Source organism: Lucilia cuprina, chromosome 3 (genome assembly GCF_022045245.1).
Source record: "Lucilia cuprina isolate Lc7/37 chromosome 3, ASM2204524v1, whole genome shotgun sequence".
NCBI lineage: Eukaryota > Metazoa > Arthropoda > Insecta > Diptera > Calliphoridae > Lucilia > Lucilia cuprina.
Window position 1 is genome coordinate 13,866,146 of NC_060951.1, and position 15,000 is coordinate 13,881,145.

Consider the following 15,000-nt stretch of genomic DNA (forward strand, 5'->3'; position numbering starts at 1 on the left):
TAAGATTCAAACAAAAACATAAACAATGAACAGCTTACTCATTTAAAATAATTATAATATTGATAACAGAAAATTACTATTTACTTAAAATATTAAGTTTTTCTTCTTCTGAATTAATTAATAATCAGATAAGTTAATCTAAAAATAAATAAATTGTGATGTTAATCCCCTTTGATGTTTTTGAGTACAAGATTAAACTTCGCAGTGTTGCCATAAAAAAAAACGTCACTGTCAAAATTAACTAATTGAGTACTCAAAAACTACTTTTGAGTATTAAATTTAATTAAATCCCTAATCCATCACCTAAAGATTGTGCCTAAGTAACTTTACTGATTACTGAAAAATACAAAACATATATTACACCGTACAACAAATTGGGAAAAATTGTTGCACACATGAGCAAGACCACATACGTTGGAAACTACATACTTGATATAGTTAAACTACATTTTTGGTTTTTTTATTTTCTGATCGTTTCTTCCTTTAAAAGGACTTTTAAGTTGGAAAGGAAGAGTAAGTATAATAATATTTGGCTTAAATTTGGTTTGGTCTAGTAGTTCAATATAGGTATCGATTGAAAGAGTAAAATAACAGTATTTTTACAAATAAAATAGTATTAAAATGTTAAGAATAAAAAAACTAAGAAAATGTCCTTTAAAATTTTAATCCTTTAATATCCTTATTTTCTATAGTCAGTTTTTTTTAGAAAAAAATATATGTTATGGGAGTTGAAGACTCCCAAATTTTAAGTATTTATCTTTATTAGTTCTTTGTAAAAAATTAAAAGTAAAGTTATATTCAAATTAAAAAAAAAAAAATTTTGTTCAGGATATTTTGTTTAATTAATTTTATTATTTATACCAATTACCTACCCCAATTTCTCAATGTCTGTTAATTTTTTATTCTTACGTTAAATTGACAGTTTTCAGACAAAATATCTACCAATTTAACATAACCGGTGGTTGATTATGACGGTTTAGTGATTAAAACATGCATGTTCCGAATTCTAAAATCCACCTCAGGATAATATGATAAGCGCAATATTATTGTAAATATAAATTATAATATGATTAATATAAACATTAATATCACGATGAATAGCTACATAAAAAACGTTTATAAATTTCTCCTCTTAATTTTATAATATACATATTAAAGGCCTGCACAAGACAACAATAATGCGACAATTTGTTAAAAAAAATTCGTGTGCTTATGATGGCGCAAACGATAATTGTCGCATTATTGTTGTCTTGTGCAGGCCTTTAATCTCTATTTGACTCTAGCCCACTTCAGCAAATTATTTTTTCTTTAGGGTATGATATGCACGGCCCAGTCCGGCTATACTTTCCTAACTTGTTTAAATATTTATGTATATCGTGGTTTACTAATTGCACATTATATACCTTCGCCCTGTTGTATTTTTTAATGAAAATTATATAATAAACTACTTTGATAACATTATTGGGAGGTCAAAGGTATTTTCTAAAGAATTTAGAATAACTATAGAGTTCGGAATAATTGTGTTAAATTAAAAAGGAAAATATACTTTCCCAGAAGGTAGTTTTGATATGAAAGGATAAAAAATGCAAGATATCCTTAATCGATTTTTATCCTTTCATATTCTTCAAAGTTTCCAGTTTTTTAACTTTTTATTAAATAAGATAAAGAAACTCGGTTCCAGAATATCAAATTTCTAATTTTTCTACATAATATTTTAACATAAAAAAGACTTTGAAATTTTTAGAGGGGAAAATTTTATTAATTAATTTATTGAGATATTTAAAAAATATTATAAAAATTAAACAAATGGAGCTATGAAGACCAAATTTCAGACTTTTGTACTCCATTCTAATGTCTTTATTATGAATATTTTTGTTGAACAATTTTGTATAAAATTTAAAGGATAATAAAGGATAAACTTTTATAAGGATATTTTTTACATATTTTTATTTTTAAACAAGTAGAAAAGTATAGTCGGGCATGGCCGACCATATGATACCCTACACCATGAGTATATTTTTACAATTTTTACTTTTATAAAATTTTTATTTTTTGTAAAGAAACTTTTATGTTGAATATTACCATAATTCCAAAATATTTAAGCCATTTATTGATAAAAAAACTAAAATTTCTAAATGAGGCTTTATATAGGTCAAATATGGGCCGATCCTCGGTAAATTTGGGAAAAGGATATATTTCTAAATAACAGTTAGTTTTGTTGAGTTTCATTGCGATACAAATGGTTACAAGTCAATTTTAGACGTTTAAGTCATTTTTTGAAGGGGGGTTTGTATGGGGGCTGGGGTCAAATATAGGCCGATCCTTACGAAAATCTGCAGTATCATTTACACTTATATAAAACTTATTTGTGCCAATTTTTAGAGAGATAGCAGAATATTTGACGTAATTATAGCATAAAAAGTTCAAATCGGGAGGTACGGTCGTATGGGGGCTAGGTGAAATAATGGACCGATTTCAACCATTTTCAATAGGCTTCGTCCTTGTGCCAAAAAACATGCTTGGTCCAAATTTCATCAAATTATCTTGAAAATTGCGGCCTGTACCTTGCGCACAAGGGTTACATGGACAGCCAGACGGACGGACGGACATGTCTTAATCGACTCAAAAAATGATTCTGAATCGATCGGTATACTTTAAGGTGGGTATTGGACCAATATTTTTGTATGTTACAAACATCAGCACAAACGTATAATACCCTCCCCACTATAGTGGTGTAGGGTATAAAAAACAAAACAAAATACGAGATAAAAATACTTCAATTGTCCTCTTTAGTTTGATACTCATATTGTTATAATAGAGTGGCTACAATTATTTTATAAAAATTTTTGAAAATTGTATGTACCTCAAATTTTAAAGTCCTTTAAAAAGGACAAACGATCAGATAATGAAAAACTGAGTATCATATAAATTATGTGCATTCGTATGTATATGGTTTAGTTCGTGTGTTGGACGGTTATTTTTGTTATTGCTAAAAATGGAGTCGGGAAAATAAAATACATTTAAATTTCTTTATTTTTTTATGAAATGTTTATATAATAACAAATTTCCATACGATATTTGATTTATAAATAGTTGTATAGACAATCTTTTTTTAACACACTATTGTTAAGAACAGATATGTTCATATGTATATTAGAAAATAACTTTTAAGTTAATATTGTTGTTCATATTAAAGCTATACTAACCTTATAAAATAATATTGTTTATTTTAAGGGTCATGACAGCTGCATAAAATGCATTAGCATTGATCCACATGAAGAATTTTTTGCTACTGGATCCATTGAAGGCGATATAAAGGTAATGAGTTTTTTTATTTTACATTATAAGCATTATTAATAAGAAATTAAAAATTACTCAAAAAAATTACAGTTTCTAAAAATAAGATTAGATGTACATATGTAGGTCAAAAATTGAACACGCTAATGCAAGGCGAATTCATATAAGGTGGTGTTAATCAATCAGCTGATACTTTTTTTCTTAATTCGCCTGGTTTACGTAGCTGTCAAAGTTTGTTATTGTTTACGTTTTTATATTTAAAAAATGTCCGTTAAATGGAGAAAAACTTCGTTAATATTTTGAATTATTTATGTAAAAAATCTGAAAATACCAAGCATCTCGTAAACAAATATCATTTTATTTAAATAATGGCATAATTGGCATATATATAAATATGTTATTTAAGAAAAATATTTTTTATATTAAATGTTAACATATTACACAATATTGTTTTATATTTTATATTAAAATTGTGTAGATAACGTGATTAACTAAAAAAAATCTCTTCCGGAACACTTAATATTAAGAAATGCATATAAAGTATTTACCCTGCAATGTTAACAAATTAAACAATTGTTCAATTCACAATCAAGTTGTATATTGTATCTACTAAAGTGTAGTAACAGTGATTGTGAACAGATTTTTGTAGTCATAAGTTTATGTTCACAATAAAAAAAAAACAATGTCGAAAGTAAAAAAAAAACAAATAATATTTAATTAAACGAGCAAAATAAACCAAATTAATTTATTTTTATTTCAAATTCTATTATTTTCATTATTCCACATTTTAAACTAATAAATAAACAGTTTTAATAAAATTTTATTTTGGTAAACAGCTGTTTGTTTGTAACTTCTGTGTTACCACTTTATCGTTTTTTATGCCAAAATCTATTGAATTTTTTATTTATATGCTGAAATAAACAATTGACAACACTGAATTTTCTTACGACATTCGAAAAACATATGAAAAATTTCGTATGAGTTGTATAGAGCTTTTACATAGAAAATACCAACAACATTGTTATGACTATTGTAGCAGCTACTGACATACAACGCTACAACATCGATTGTGAATTGAACAAATATTGTTTTATATATACACTATGTAGATACAGAGATAAACTAAAAAAAGTATGGTATTTACACGTCCGGCGGGTACTACATTATGTCCAAATATTGAAAATTACTCCGCAGGACTAGAATTATCCATTCGCAACAAATATTTATTCGTAATATAATCACGGCTGTTATGGAATCCAAACAATTGGTAATTTATCAAAAATTAATATCAATTCCGATTTGCATAGGTGTCATAAAATCGTCTTGATTTTGCCTTCAGAAGTTGACGTATTATAATTTTTTTAAAATAATTTATACAAAAAAAGTGAAATGGATGAGGCAGTAGTTGCATTTTTATTGATGGAGGAAGAAAATTTTCAACGAATTAATCGGAAAATTAAAGGGATCACAGTAATCCGTTGGAACTGCCAGAATCTGTGTAAGTAGAGATTTTGATTTGGCCGGGATGTGGTTTTAACACTTTAGTGGTTTGCAGATTCATTGGACAATACCGTCTGAATAAAGAAGCGTTCGTAATGGTGTTGGATATTGTAAAAGAACATTTGTTACCATCAACCATTCCCTGCGTGATTCAACTGGCTGCAACATTGCGATTTTTAGCAGAAGGGTCTTACCAAAGGTCAGTTGGAAAGTTGGTATTCGGCGGACCATCGCCGTTTAGAGAATCCACTAAAACTTTATCGCGTTTTGTGAAACCTTTTGCTATATCTGGGTTCTTCTCCATGTTGGAAAGTTGGTATTCGGCGGACCAGCGCCGTTTAGAGAATCCACTAAAACTTTATCGCGTTCTGTGAAACCTTTTGCTATATCTGGGTTCTTCTCCATGAACTCTAAAAATAATGCATTCTGTGTTGCATTTCTATGTTTGTCCCTATTTGTGCCAAAAATAATTGAATATTTATAAATGATTAAATTTTTATTTATTTAACTTACATCTTCCAACATCATTCCACTAACAAAACAAAAAACAAAAGAAAACTCCAAATCTGTAAGCAGTCAGATGATCGGATTATTTCTGACAAAAAGACGATAACATCAGATTCTATGACATCAAATTCTGATTACAATTCTGATTCGAATATGAAACCAATAACATTGGTTTTTATGACACCAAAATCAATTTTTGGTCGGTTTCAAACCTGATTCCGAGAGCAATCAGATTCCATAACAGCCGTGAATATTTTCATGTATATGTACTTTTTTATGCTTATTTTTCACAAAAAATTAAGTTTTACTTAACTTCAGGCACTCACTTAAATTTTGCAAATTAAGTTGTCGGAATAGAATTTTTCGTTTGAAACAAAAATTATTCAATTCAGAATATATTTTCCTCACAAATTTTAATATCTTTATCGTTATTTTTTAATATAATATAAACATTTTACAAAAAATTTTCATCAAATGAATTCGCCGTACTTATGGTTTTTAACATCTACATAAACCAAATGCAAAAACAAAATACATGTAAAATGTCGCTACCACCTTATCTGAATTCGCCTTGCTACATATATAAAAATTTAACCAATTCGCTTGGTATTCTGAATTCGCCAACAACACTACCTTATAGTTAATATATTATGGCGAAACTAATAAGGTGAAGTCATTTCAACAGCTGATTGTTTTTTTGTGCACGGAAATTTAGCCCGAAGCTGTCAAACCCCATTTAAAAAAAAATCTCTCAAACCCAACGCTGTCAAACTACATATATAAAAAATTTCATGAATTCGCCGCAAAATGAAATGACTTCAACTTTTAGTCTATTCGCCTTGTAATATATCTTTTTATGTACAATAGATAAAGGAATAATAAGATCACTACTTGATGGACTTCGGGAATATCTTTTTTTGCAATATTTTAGAGTATGTGTTTAAATTAACTAATGTATATCCATGTGAATAAAAAAGCAGCCATTGAATAAAAAACATAGATGTGTTGGAACAAAAATTCTTCTGTTGTGTCCGAAAAATTAAAAAATTTCAGTATATGTTCTTATAATTAAAAAAATAATTACAATTAAAAAAAAATAAATTAATAGTATTAATACTACAGTTCGAAGAAATCAGTAATCTTAATGAATTTTGAACTTTATAAAAACTCAATAATTTTATACCATTTTTTATTTTTTTAGATTTGGAGCCTTAATCAATATTCTTTGATTTCAACATTCACTGGGGAGCACGCTAAAAATAGCTTCTTCAAACATATTGGTCAGGGTGTAAGTCAAATTTATATAGATGCATACGGCCGTTTATTTTCTTGTGGTTCTGATGGTTGCATGAAAGTTCGACAATTATTTGAAAAAGACACAATTGTCCAGTCTATGTATTAATACACTACCAAAAATATACTATTACATAAAATCGTTACATAAAATATATAAAATAAAGTTAAAATATATAAAAATAACCATTGCTTTTGCTTTTTATTTTGTTCTATGAATATTGTACAGCAAATTATTGCTGTCGAAAATAAATGATCGATTTGCATTAAAATTTATACGTTATAATCCTATAACGAATAAATTTCATTTTATTTTCCAGTTTTCTATTAGCCAGAAATATTGCCACTGATTTTTCCAATGACATGCCATAAATCCATGAACACTATGACATTTGTATGAATGTTATAATGTCAATGAATATTATGACATTGACATTTTCTTAGCTGGTTTTAATAATTATTTTTCTGAATGTGACGTTTAATAAAATAAAACAACAAGTATTTTAAAATAAAAAAAAATTGAAATGTGGACCGCCAATATGTCTTCCATAGAGGTCGCTATACAGGAGAAATGGAGTCATTCTATTCACCAGTGTTAAAGTGGTGGTTCTAGATATTTCCAAGGCTTTCGATATGGTGTGGCACTTGTATCTAAATTAATTGCATTTGGTGTCGGTAATAACTTCACTAGTTGTTATAGATGGAATCTCTTCAAACGAATTCAAGATTAATTCAGTGGTAACGAGTTCTTTCCTTTAACCTATTTCATATCTTCATAAATGGCCTTCTATTTCAAATTTCCAACTCTATCTGCTCTCTTGTCGATGACATAATTAGGCGCAATATAAATGAATCGCTCAATCATGAACTTATAAAAATCTTTGAATGAAGTCGTATTAAAAGAGTCGATTTTAAAACCCGCAAGACTCAATGTTTTTTAACACATATTGCAGATAATATGGTCACTCTATATTTATGTGTCTTCTTACTATTTACACCTACAATTAATATTTACAATACAACTCTCATGTATGTGTGGAGCCTGAAAGTCTATGTTTTAGCTACTCGACATTAGGGTATCCAACTCTATTCATTCAATGGAGCACCATCGCTACGTGGGGTCTATTTCACTGTTTTATTGATAATTGGATATGTACTTCTGAAATTAGGTACACGACTCTCATCAAGAACACACATATTTGTGGTCGATTGGCCAGTGGACCACACAACACATAACATACGTTGCCTGTTCTTCGCTGCGGAACCACTGGAGTCATACTCGGCCAGAGATTGTCAAATCAGCGACAGCTGTATCAACCGAAAAAATTTCCCCAGAAAAGTCCTATCGGCTACAGTCGAAATGTTACAACAACACATAACATGGAAAATTCATTATTTAGCTGTACTGTTCGTATGTAAAACAATGTTCCTGCAGAAGTTTTCTCCGCCACTTTCGATGTGAAAAGGATTAAATCAAATGTCTACAAACACTACTTAATCTTTTCTAATAGAGGTCATCCCCAAGAAAAAAGCATTGAGATGAGAGGAAAGAAATTGTAAAAGAGAACAAATTTGAGCAAATAAAAATATTATATCTTTGCCAGAATTTGCAGGTTTTAGCCAGAACATTTTTTCCTGGCAAATAGAAAAAATATGTCAAATAAATTATTTGTTTAAAAAGTACATTGAAAACAAATTTTTTTTGACTTTTTACTTTTTTTACGTACTTTTTACAAGTACGAAGAGAAAATTCATTTATTCTCTTCAGTCAGAAAAGTTCTGGAACGAAGCTTATATATGTGCATCTATTTAAAATTATAAAAATAAACCGTAAAAAATTATGTAATTTTTAACAAATTTTTCTGTATTAACAAAGTGTAAACAAATTTAAGCAATAACCATCACATAGACCAACTGAGAAAATAAAAGAACATAAAAATTAACTTCCCTCTTAAAGTACAGTTGACGAATTTCAAAATATAAACAGGTTTGTGCATGATTTTTATAAAAAAAAATTTCCTTCAGATAATGTGCAGAGTTGTCGCAAAGTTTTCTTAAAATTAAAAGTTTGCCGATTATTCTGTAAAATGTCTAAAAGAAATTTATATTATTCGTTAAAAATTGTGTTAAAGTATAAGAATTGTTTCAAAAAATTTCCGACATCAGACATGTCTGAAAAAATTGTTTACTGGGTATGGTTTAAATATTTAGGACATATTTATAAATATGTTTTAAATTGGGACATAAATATCATATCACTTGAGACTTGTAACATGAAGTTCCACTCCTTTTTTAACATTTTCATTTATTTTTATCCTACATCATTATTTCTTTGAGGTATTTTGGAAAATTTGTTAAATGTGGAGAAGATGCCAGGACGCGAGAAGAGAAGATGTAGAAATTTTGCTTGTCTTAACCCCACAACCTTTCCATATTGAGATAGCCGAAATTTAAGCTTGATTAAAAGATTGTAATACGTGCTGCTCGTCGCTCAAAGTTTGAAAAAATCCAAATTTTCGGCCATAGATAATACAAATAGATTGCCAACTCAAGCTTTACCACGAGAAAGGTGCTTTCTCTATTCACATTTACATGTTCTGTGTTAATTCAACACAAAACTACAACAACAAATATTCAATTTTCAAGTCCAAAATTCATACAAAAAACGATTTGGACACAATATTTATAACAATACACATATTATTTATTTTTTACAACTATATTAATATATTTTTTTCAAATTCTTTTTAATTTTCAGAAACTAAAAATTATTTTTTTTAATTATTCGCAGAGTAGCATTTTTATGTAGTAAAGCTTCACACGATCATGCAAGTAATATGATCTGTCAAAATTTTGTGTAAAAGAGTACGGATGGCATCGTCTAAACGCAATATTTAATGAAACCATCACACATTGAGAGAGAATACGGATGGAAAATTTTTGAAATTATTAAAAAAAAAAACAAGCAGGTCGCATTAGTCAGGGATGTATTTCTACGATTAGTTATATATTTTCTATTTATTTGCATTTTTTTTTAATTTTATTTTTTATTTGTATCCAACCAATGAAAAACAGCTGATTTTGATAATAAAAAATAATATTCGTTTGTAATTCATAAGGTAAATCAAACTGAATTACGTGAAGCTAGTGTAATTTGCGGCAGAAATTTTGTATGGCGAATCATTCAGTACAAATTGGGGGTTAAATGATGAATGAGGGCGTGAATTACGAATAATTACATCATGTGAAAGGCGTGTTATACACGAACAAAATCTTACTAATACATATGTATGTATTTAGTTTTTTTGACAGTTGAGACGAAATTTATAATCGTCTTGCTTAAAACATCGTGAATTTTTTGCTTTAGTAAAAAATTATCTGAATCACAAAAAAAAAACGAAAGACTCTTATATATCAATGTTTTTTTCTCGACTCGTAAGTTACAGAACACAGGCACTGGACGAGGTAGGGTCATACTTCGATATTATATGATAAATGTTGCTAGTAACATTTTGATATGATTCTTTAACAATAATACTAATATGTAAACATTTTACATATTATTGTTAAAGAATCATAATGTACATAGATTTAGTATTTCAAAATGATGTAAAACAAAAAAAAATTGGCTCAAAAATGTAAAAGTTATTAAAAATTCCTCAGGCCATTAACGTGTCTTAAAGAACTTAAGGAATGCGGAAAACAATCCCAGGAAAAATTTTAGAACTTGTTCTAAAAACTACTAGTTCTAGAACGAGTGAAAACAGAACCACTTCAGATTCTTGGAACTATTAGTGTCGCCATTACTTCTGGAACCCGTTCCTTAAAATATTGTTGTGGTTCTTAAATACTTCAATATATTTTTCAAGGAACTAGTACTTTGAAATAGTTATACATTGCTATTACACTAGTTCAAAGGAACGCATACGTACAAAATTGCTGCTAATCTCAATAACTTCAAACAAAAACGCTAAAAGAAATATATTTGTTTATACGTTCTCTAAAGCTTCCCTGGAACTAGTTCAGAGGTCGACAAATTCAAACAAAAATCACTGATTAAAAAAGCTATGATTAAAAAAATATTTTTACACGACAGTTTCAAAACTCCATTTTCAGTTTTTCTTTAATCTTTGTTAAATAAATTGTAATATTTTTGAAATATCACCGCGGGATTTATGGTCAATAGATTAGGAAATAAAACGGTGACCATATTTACTAAAATTACAGGAATTTATAATATTTATATGGTTATATAGGCGAAAGTATATAGGCGAAACTAATTGTCAAGGGCCTAAGTCCCCTGTCAAAGACCTAACTGGTGAGAATGTATTAGTAGAAGCACAAAAATAAACACAGTTGTTCAAAAGGTACTAAATAAAAAATGTATTTTTTGGACGTTATTCTTTGTGTGTTTATAAATGAAAATTTTTATGGCAGTGATTGAAAATATTAGTTATTTATTTTTTGAAAAGATATTTTATCTCAAAACATATTATAAACACGTTTTTTTGTTATTTTTTCTGCTAAATGAAAAAAGTATGTAAAATACTTTTTTAATTTTCAATACTAAAATGTACAACTTTTCATTTTTAAATTTTAATTAAAATAAAATGTCAAAGAATAAAAAAATATTTTTTTCGTTTGTAAAATATAAATTATTTTCGGGGTTTTAAATAAAAGAAAAGCGTTGAAAAAAATAATAAACATTAAGTTTAAGTGATATGAAAAACTAAAAACTAATAAGTGGTAATATCCTCGCAATTTTGCGAAGAAAATTTGAAGTTTAGTGAGTTCGTTTAGTTCTCACAAGTTTGTTTTATACTCTCAAAGCTCGTCTGTGTGAAGAGAATAAAAATTTTTGTTTGAAAACCGCTTCAGTTTCGCCTATATGTACTACTATATGGTTTCTACGTTCATACATACCTAATATAATGTTTCTAGGTTAAATATTATATAATATTCAAAAAGTAGCTTTTGAAAAATATATAAAAATAGGAAATTTAAAAAATACCTTTTGAAAAAGACGTTTTTCATAATTCTAATTTCGCCTCTACATATTAATTTCATGTTTCTAGGTTCATTTTTGTAGAAAATACAAAAAGTGCCTTTAAAAAAAAACAAAAATATACCAAATAATTTATTTTTTGGGGGGGTTTTTATCCAAAAATGCCACTTTTATGGGTTCTCACTTTATCCGGCCTTAATTCATGTTTCCAGGTTAAATATTATAGAAAAATCAAAAAGTACCTTTTGGAAAACAAAAGAAAATCCAGAAGTCCCTTTACATATCTAATTTCATGTATCTGGATTCAATATTATAGAACATTTAAAAATAGCTTTTGATTAGCGTTGCGCTTTCATATTGTTCTAATTACGAAGATTTTCGGCAATTCACACATACATAACCCGATCGTAAATAAAACTCATTGCAAGAGCGTAAAAAATACAGAAATTGCAAACAAAATATATAAAATCAACAACATCATTTTCAAACAAGAAAGTAACTTGCAAAAAACTCATACACTCCAAAAACTTTTCAGGAATGCATAATAGTAAAAATACATAAAAACGATATTTTTAATACTTTTTTTAAACATTTTATACAAAAAAATCTAATCTTTGTGAAGAAATTAGCATTTTTCTTTTCTTTGGATATGTTTTATCTGTAAAATTTACCATTTTACTTGTTATAAAACTTGATCATAACAAGCGGAATTAGGAAATATTTTTTCTAAGTGTTTTTTTTTTTTGCATTTTCTCACCACTACAAACATTTTCTCTTCCTGCGCTTGACTGCTTTTGATAAACACACACACTAATGCTGCTAGTGTGTGTGTTTTTCGTTTCTGCTTTGTTTTTATAAACAAGCGTACAATAACAAAATTAACCGTATGTATTTTGTTTTTTTTTTTTGAAATTTCTGTCTAATCATGAATAAAATATCTCAATTTTTGATAAAATTATCAGAGGTGGTCATATTTATTCATATTTAGTAATTTATGTTTGTTAAAAATTTCGTCAATTTAAATAAATATCTTTATACTTACATCCAAAATTTTGTTAAATCAACAGAAATTTACTTCCTTAAAGGTGGTAAATTTAAAGAATATATCGTGAATATGAATAAAATTTTGAAGAAATTTCTTGATTTCTTGCAATAAAATAAACAAAATAAAATACAAAGAAGAAGAAATAATGAAATAGTGCTGTAGCTGTGAAGAAATTTCTTTAATTTTAATTAAATTGCTTTTTTAATTTTAATTAAAAGCGATTAACCATTAACTAAAGCTAATGGTATACCTTTAGCTATATTGAAGAAATATCAATTTTAACCAAAATTTAAATTAAAAAAGCGATTAAGATAAAATTAATGAAATTTCTTCGTATCTACATTTTTTCTGTTTTATTGCAAATCAAGACATATCTCCAAAATGTCAAAATGTTAATGTCAATTTTTAATGTCAAAAATCAGCATTTTTAATTTCCTACATTTTCGTTGAAGAATATTTTTCAGTATCATTAGTTGTTTTCGGGCTATAGTGCATTTTTTTCATTGCACTAATATTTTCCAATCTTAATATAGATTTTACTATTAACAAACAAACTTACATATTTTATCTCACCATCGCTCATAGTGCAATGTCTGTCTATCCGTAATTTCAGATTGTTTCACAGAATGAGTAAAGAAATTTTGGTCACAATACATATTTAGAGCAATATTCTTACCAAATTTTATTAAATGTATAACACTATGATATACATTTATATTGGAAAGAAATTAAAGCCGATCTAATTGAAGTCTTAGTTTGATTACAATAAAATTTAGTGGAAATATTTTCCTTACTTGTCGACTAATTTTATTCAAATTATATTCAATGTTGTGACCTATGACTTCATCGGGAATTTCGGATAGACGGACATTGCTTTATGGGCCAGATAGTTGTGAAGAGGGATGCAACAGAAATAAATTATGTATTTTTAGATTCTATTAGAAAGAAAAAATGCAACATTATCTGTGCTGCAGTTAAAATATTAAGATTTGAAAATGTCATTGCATGAAAAAATAATGCACTATATCTCGAAAACAACTAATGTTATGAGAAAATATATAAATGTAGAAAATTAAATTCTCTACAAAAACTATGATAACATCAAAACTCGTACGACGCATAATAAGCGAGATATTCGAAAAAAAAACAGATTTTTGTAACCTTTTTCCTACAATATCTTGCTTAGCGCAAACGATATTTTCGGTGACTTTTAATCCCTTAATAACTATGATAAGGAAAAGCTATGTGCCAATTTTCATTTATCTATCTAAAATTTCGCAACAAATCTCTATTTCCCTGGGATATATTATTGCTAAATAAAATGTGGTTAATTATTTTGATTTATTTACCAATTTAATGTATATTTAAATAATTTTATCCACGTTGACTCTTTTTGCGTTAAAAATGCCCTATAATAAAGACAAAATAATTAAATTCTTTAAAGCCAAAACTGTAGCGAAGGCATAAATAGGTATATTGGAACAAATTTAAGCTAGTAAAAGTTGCGTCAAAATCGGAAGATATTGCGTTTTAAAGTATGAACTTTTATGAGGCGATATTTTATTTTTTAAATTTAGAACGACAAACATTTTGAGAATCTTATGACATGCAAATGCATGTTTTATATATGTACACGTTTCAGACCAATTTAAGAATTTTGGAATCGATTTGTTAGAACACATTTTTGCATATTTAACCCATAAGAGCATAATTATGCATGATTTGACTTTTGTAGTATATTTAAGGCAATTTTTAGAGCATATTTAACTCTCTTAGTGCAAATTTTGTTGTTTTTCGCTCTTTTTTCATATTTGTAGGTTAGGTTAAGGAATACACATAGGCCACAATCGGGCCTGTTGTGCGCTTTTTATCATAAAAATATGAATAATTAAGAATGAATTATTTTTTAGTGTTCAGAAACTCAGTTTCCTGGACGTAATTCGTAAGAATCTTCCAATCAATGTTAGTCATTTCCGGAATAACATCATTTCCAAGATACTTGGATCTAACTTTGACGAATGCATTTTTTTAATTGGACCAGCACTTAGTGCATGACCCCTACTTATGCAAAGCATTGTGTTGGAACTAGGATAATAGGTTGTAGGAGGAGGATAGAGGGAGTAGTGTTTGTGGACATTAGATTTAAATCTTCTTATATCGAAAGTGGCAGGGAATACTTCAGGAGGAAGTTTATTCCACATACGAACAGTGCGGCTGAAGAATGAATTTTGTGAATGTGTGTGTTCTTGATGAAAGACGTGTGTTACGCAAGAATATGCGGGTATCGGAAACAAGTTCCCTAATTTCAAAGGAACACATTCCATTGTCCATTGTCCATTCCATCGATAGAACA

At 27.9% G+C, this 15,000-nt stretch overlaps 1 protein-coding gene across 1 annotated transcript in view; it reads left to right on the forward strand.

The window, feature by feature from the left end:
* LOC111685486 (dmX-like protein 2) overlaps positions 1 to 6,784 on the forward strand; it is a 90,402-nt gene extending 83,618 nt beyond the window's left edge. The window contains exons 20-21 of the mRNA XM_046947299.1: positions 3,235 to 3,318; positions 6,506 to 6,784. Coding sequence (XP_046803255.1) covers positions 3,235 to 3,318; positions 6,506 to 6,706 — 285 coding nt within the window. The 3' untranslated portion in view covers positions 6,707 to 6,784. The remainder of the gene's footprint in view (positions 1 to 3,234; positions 3,319 to 6,505) is intronic.
* The last annotated feature ends 8,216 nt before the right edge of the window (positions 6,785 to 15,000 follow it).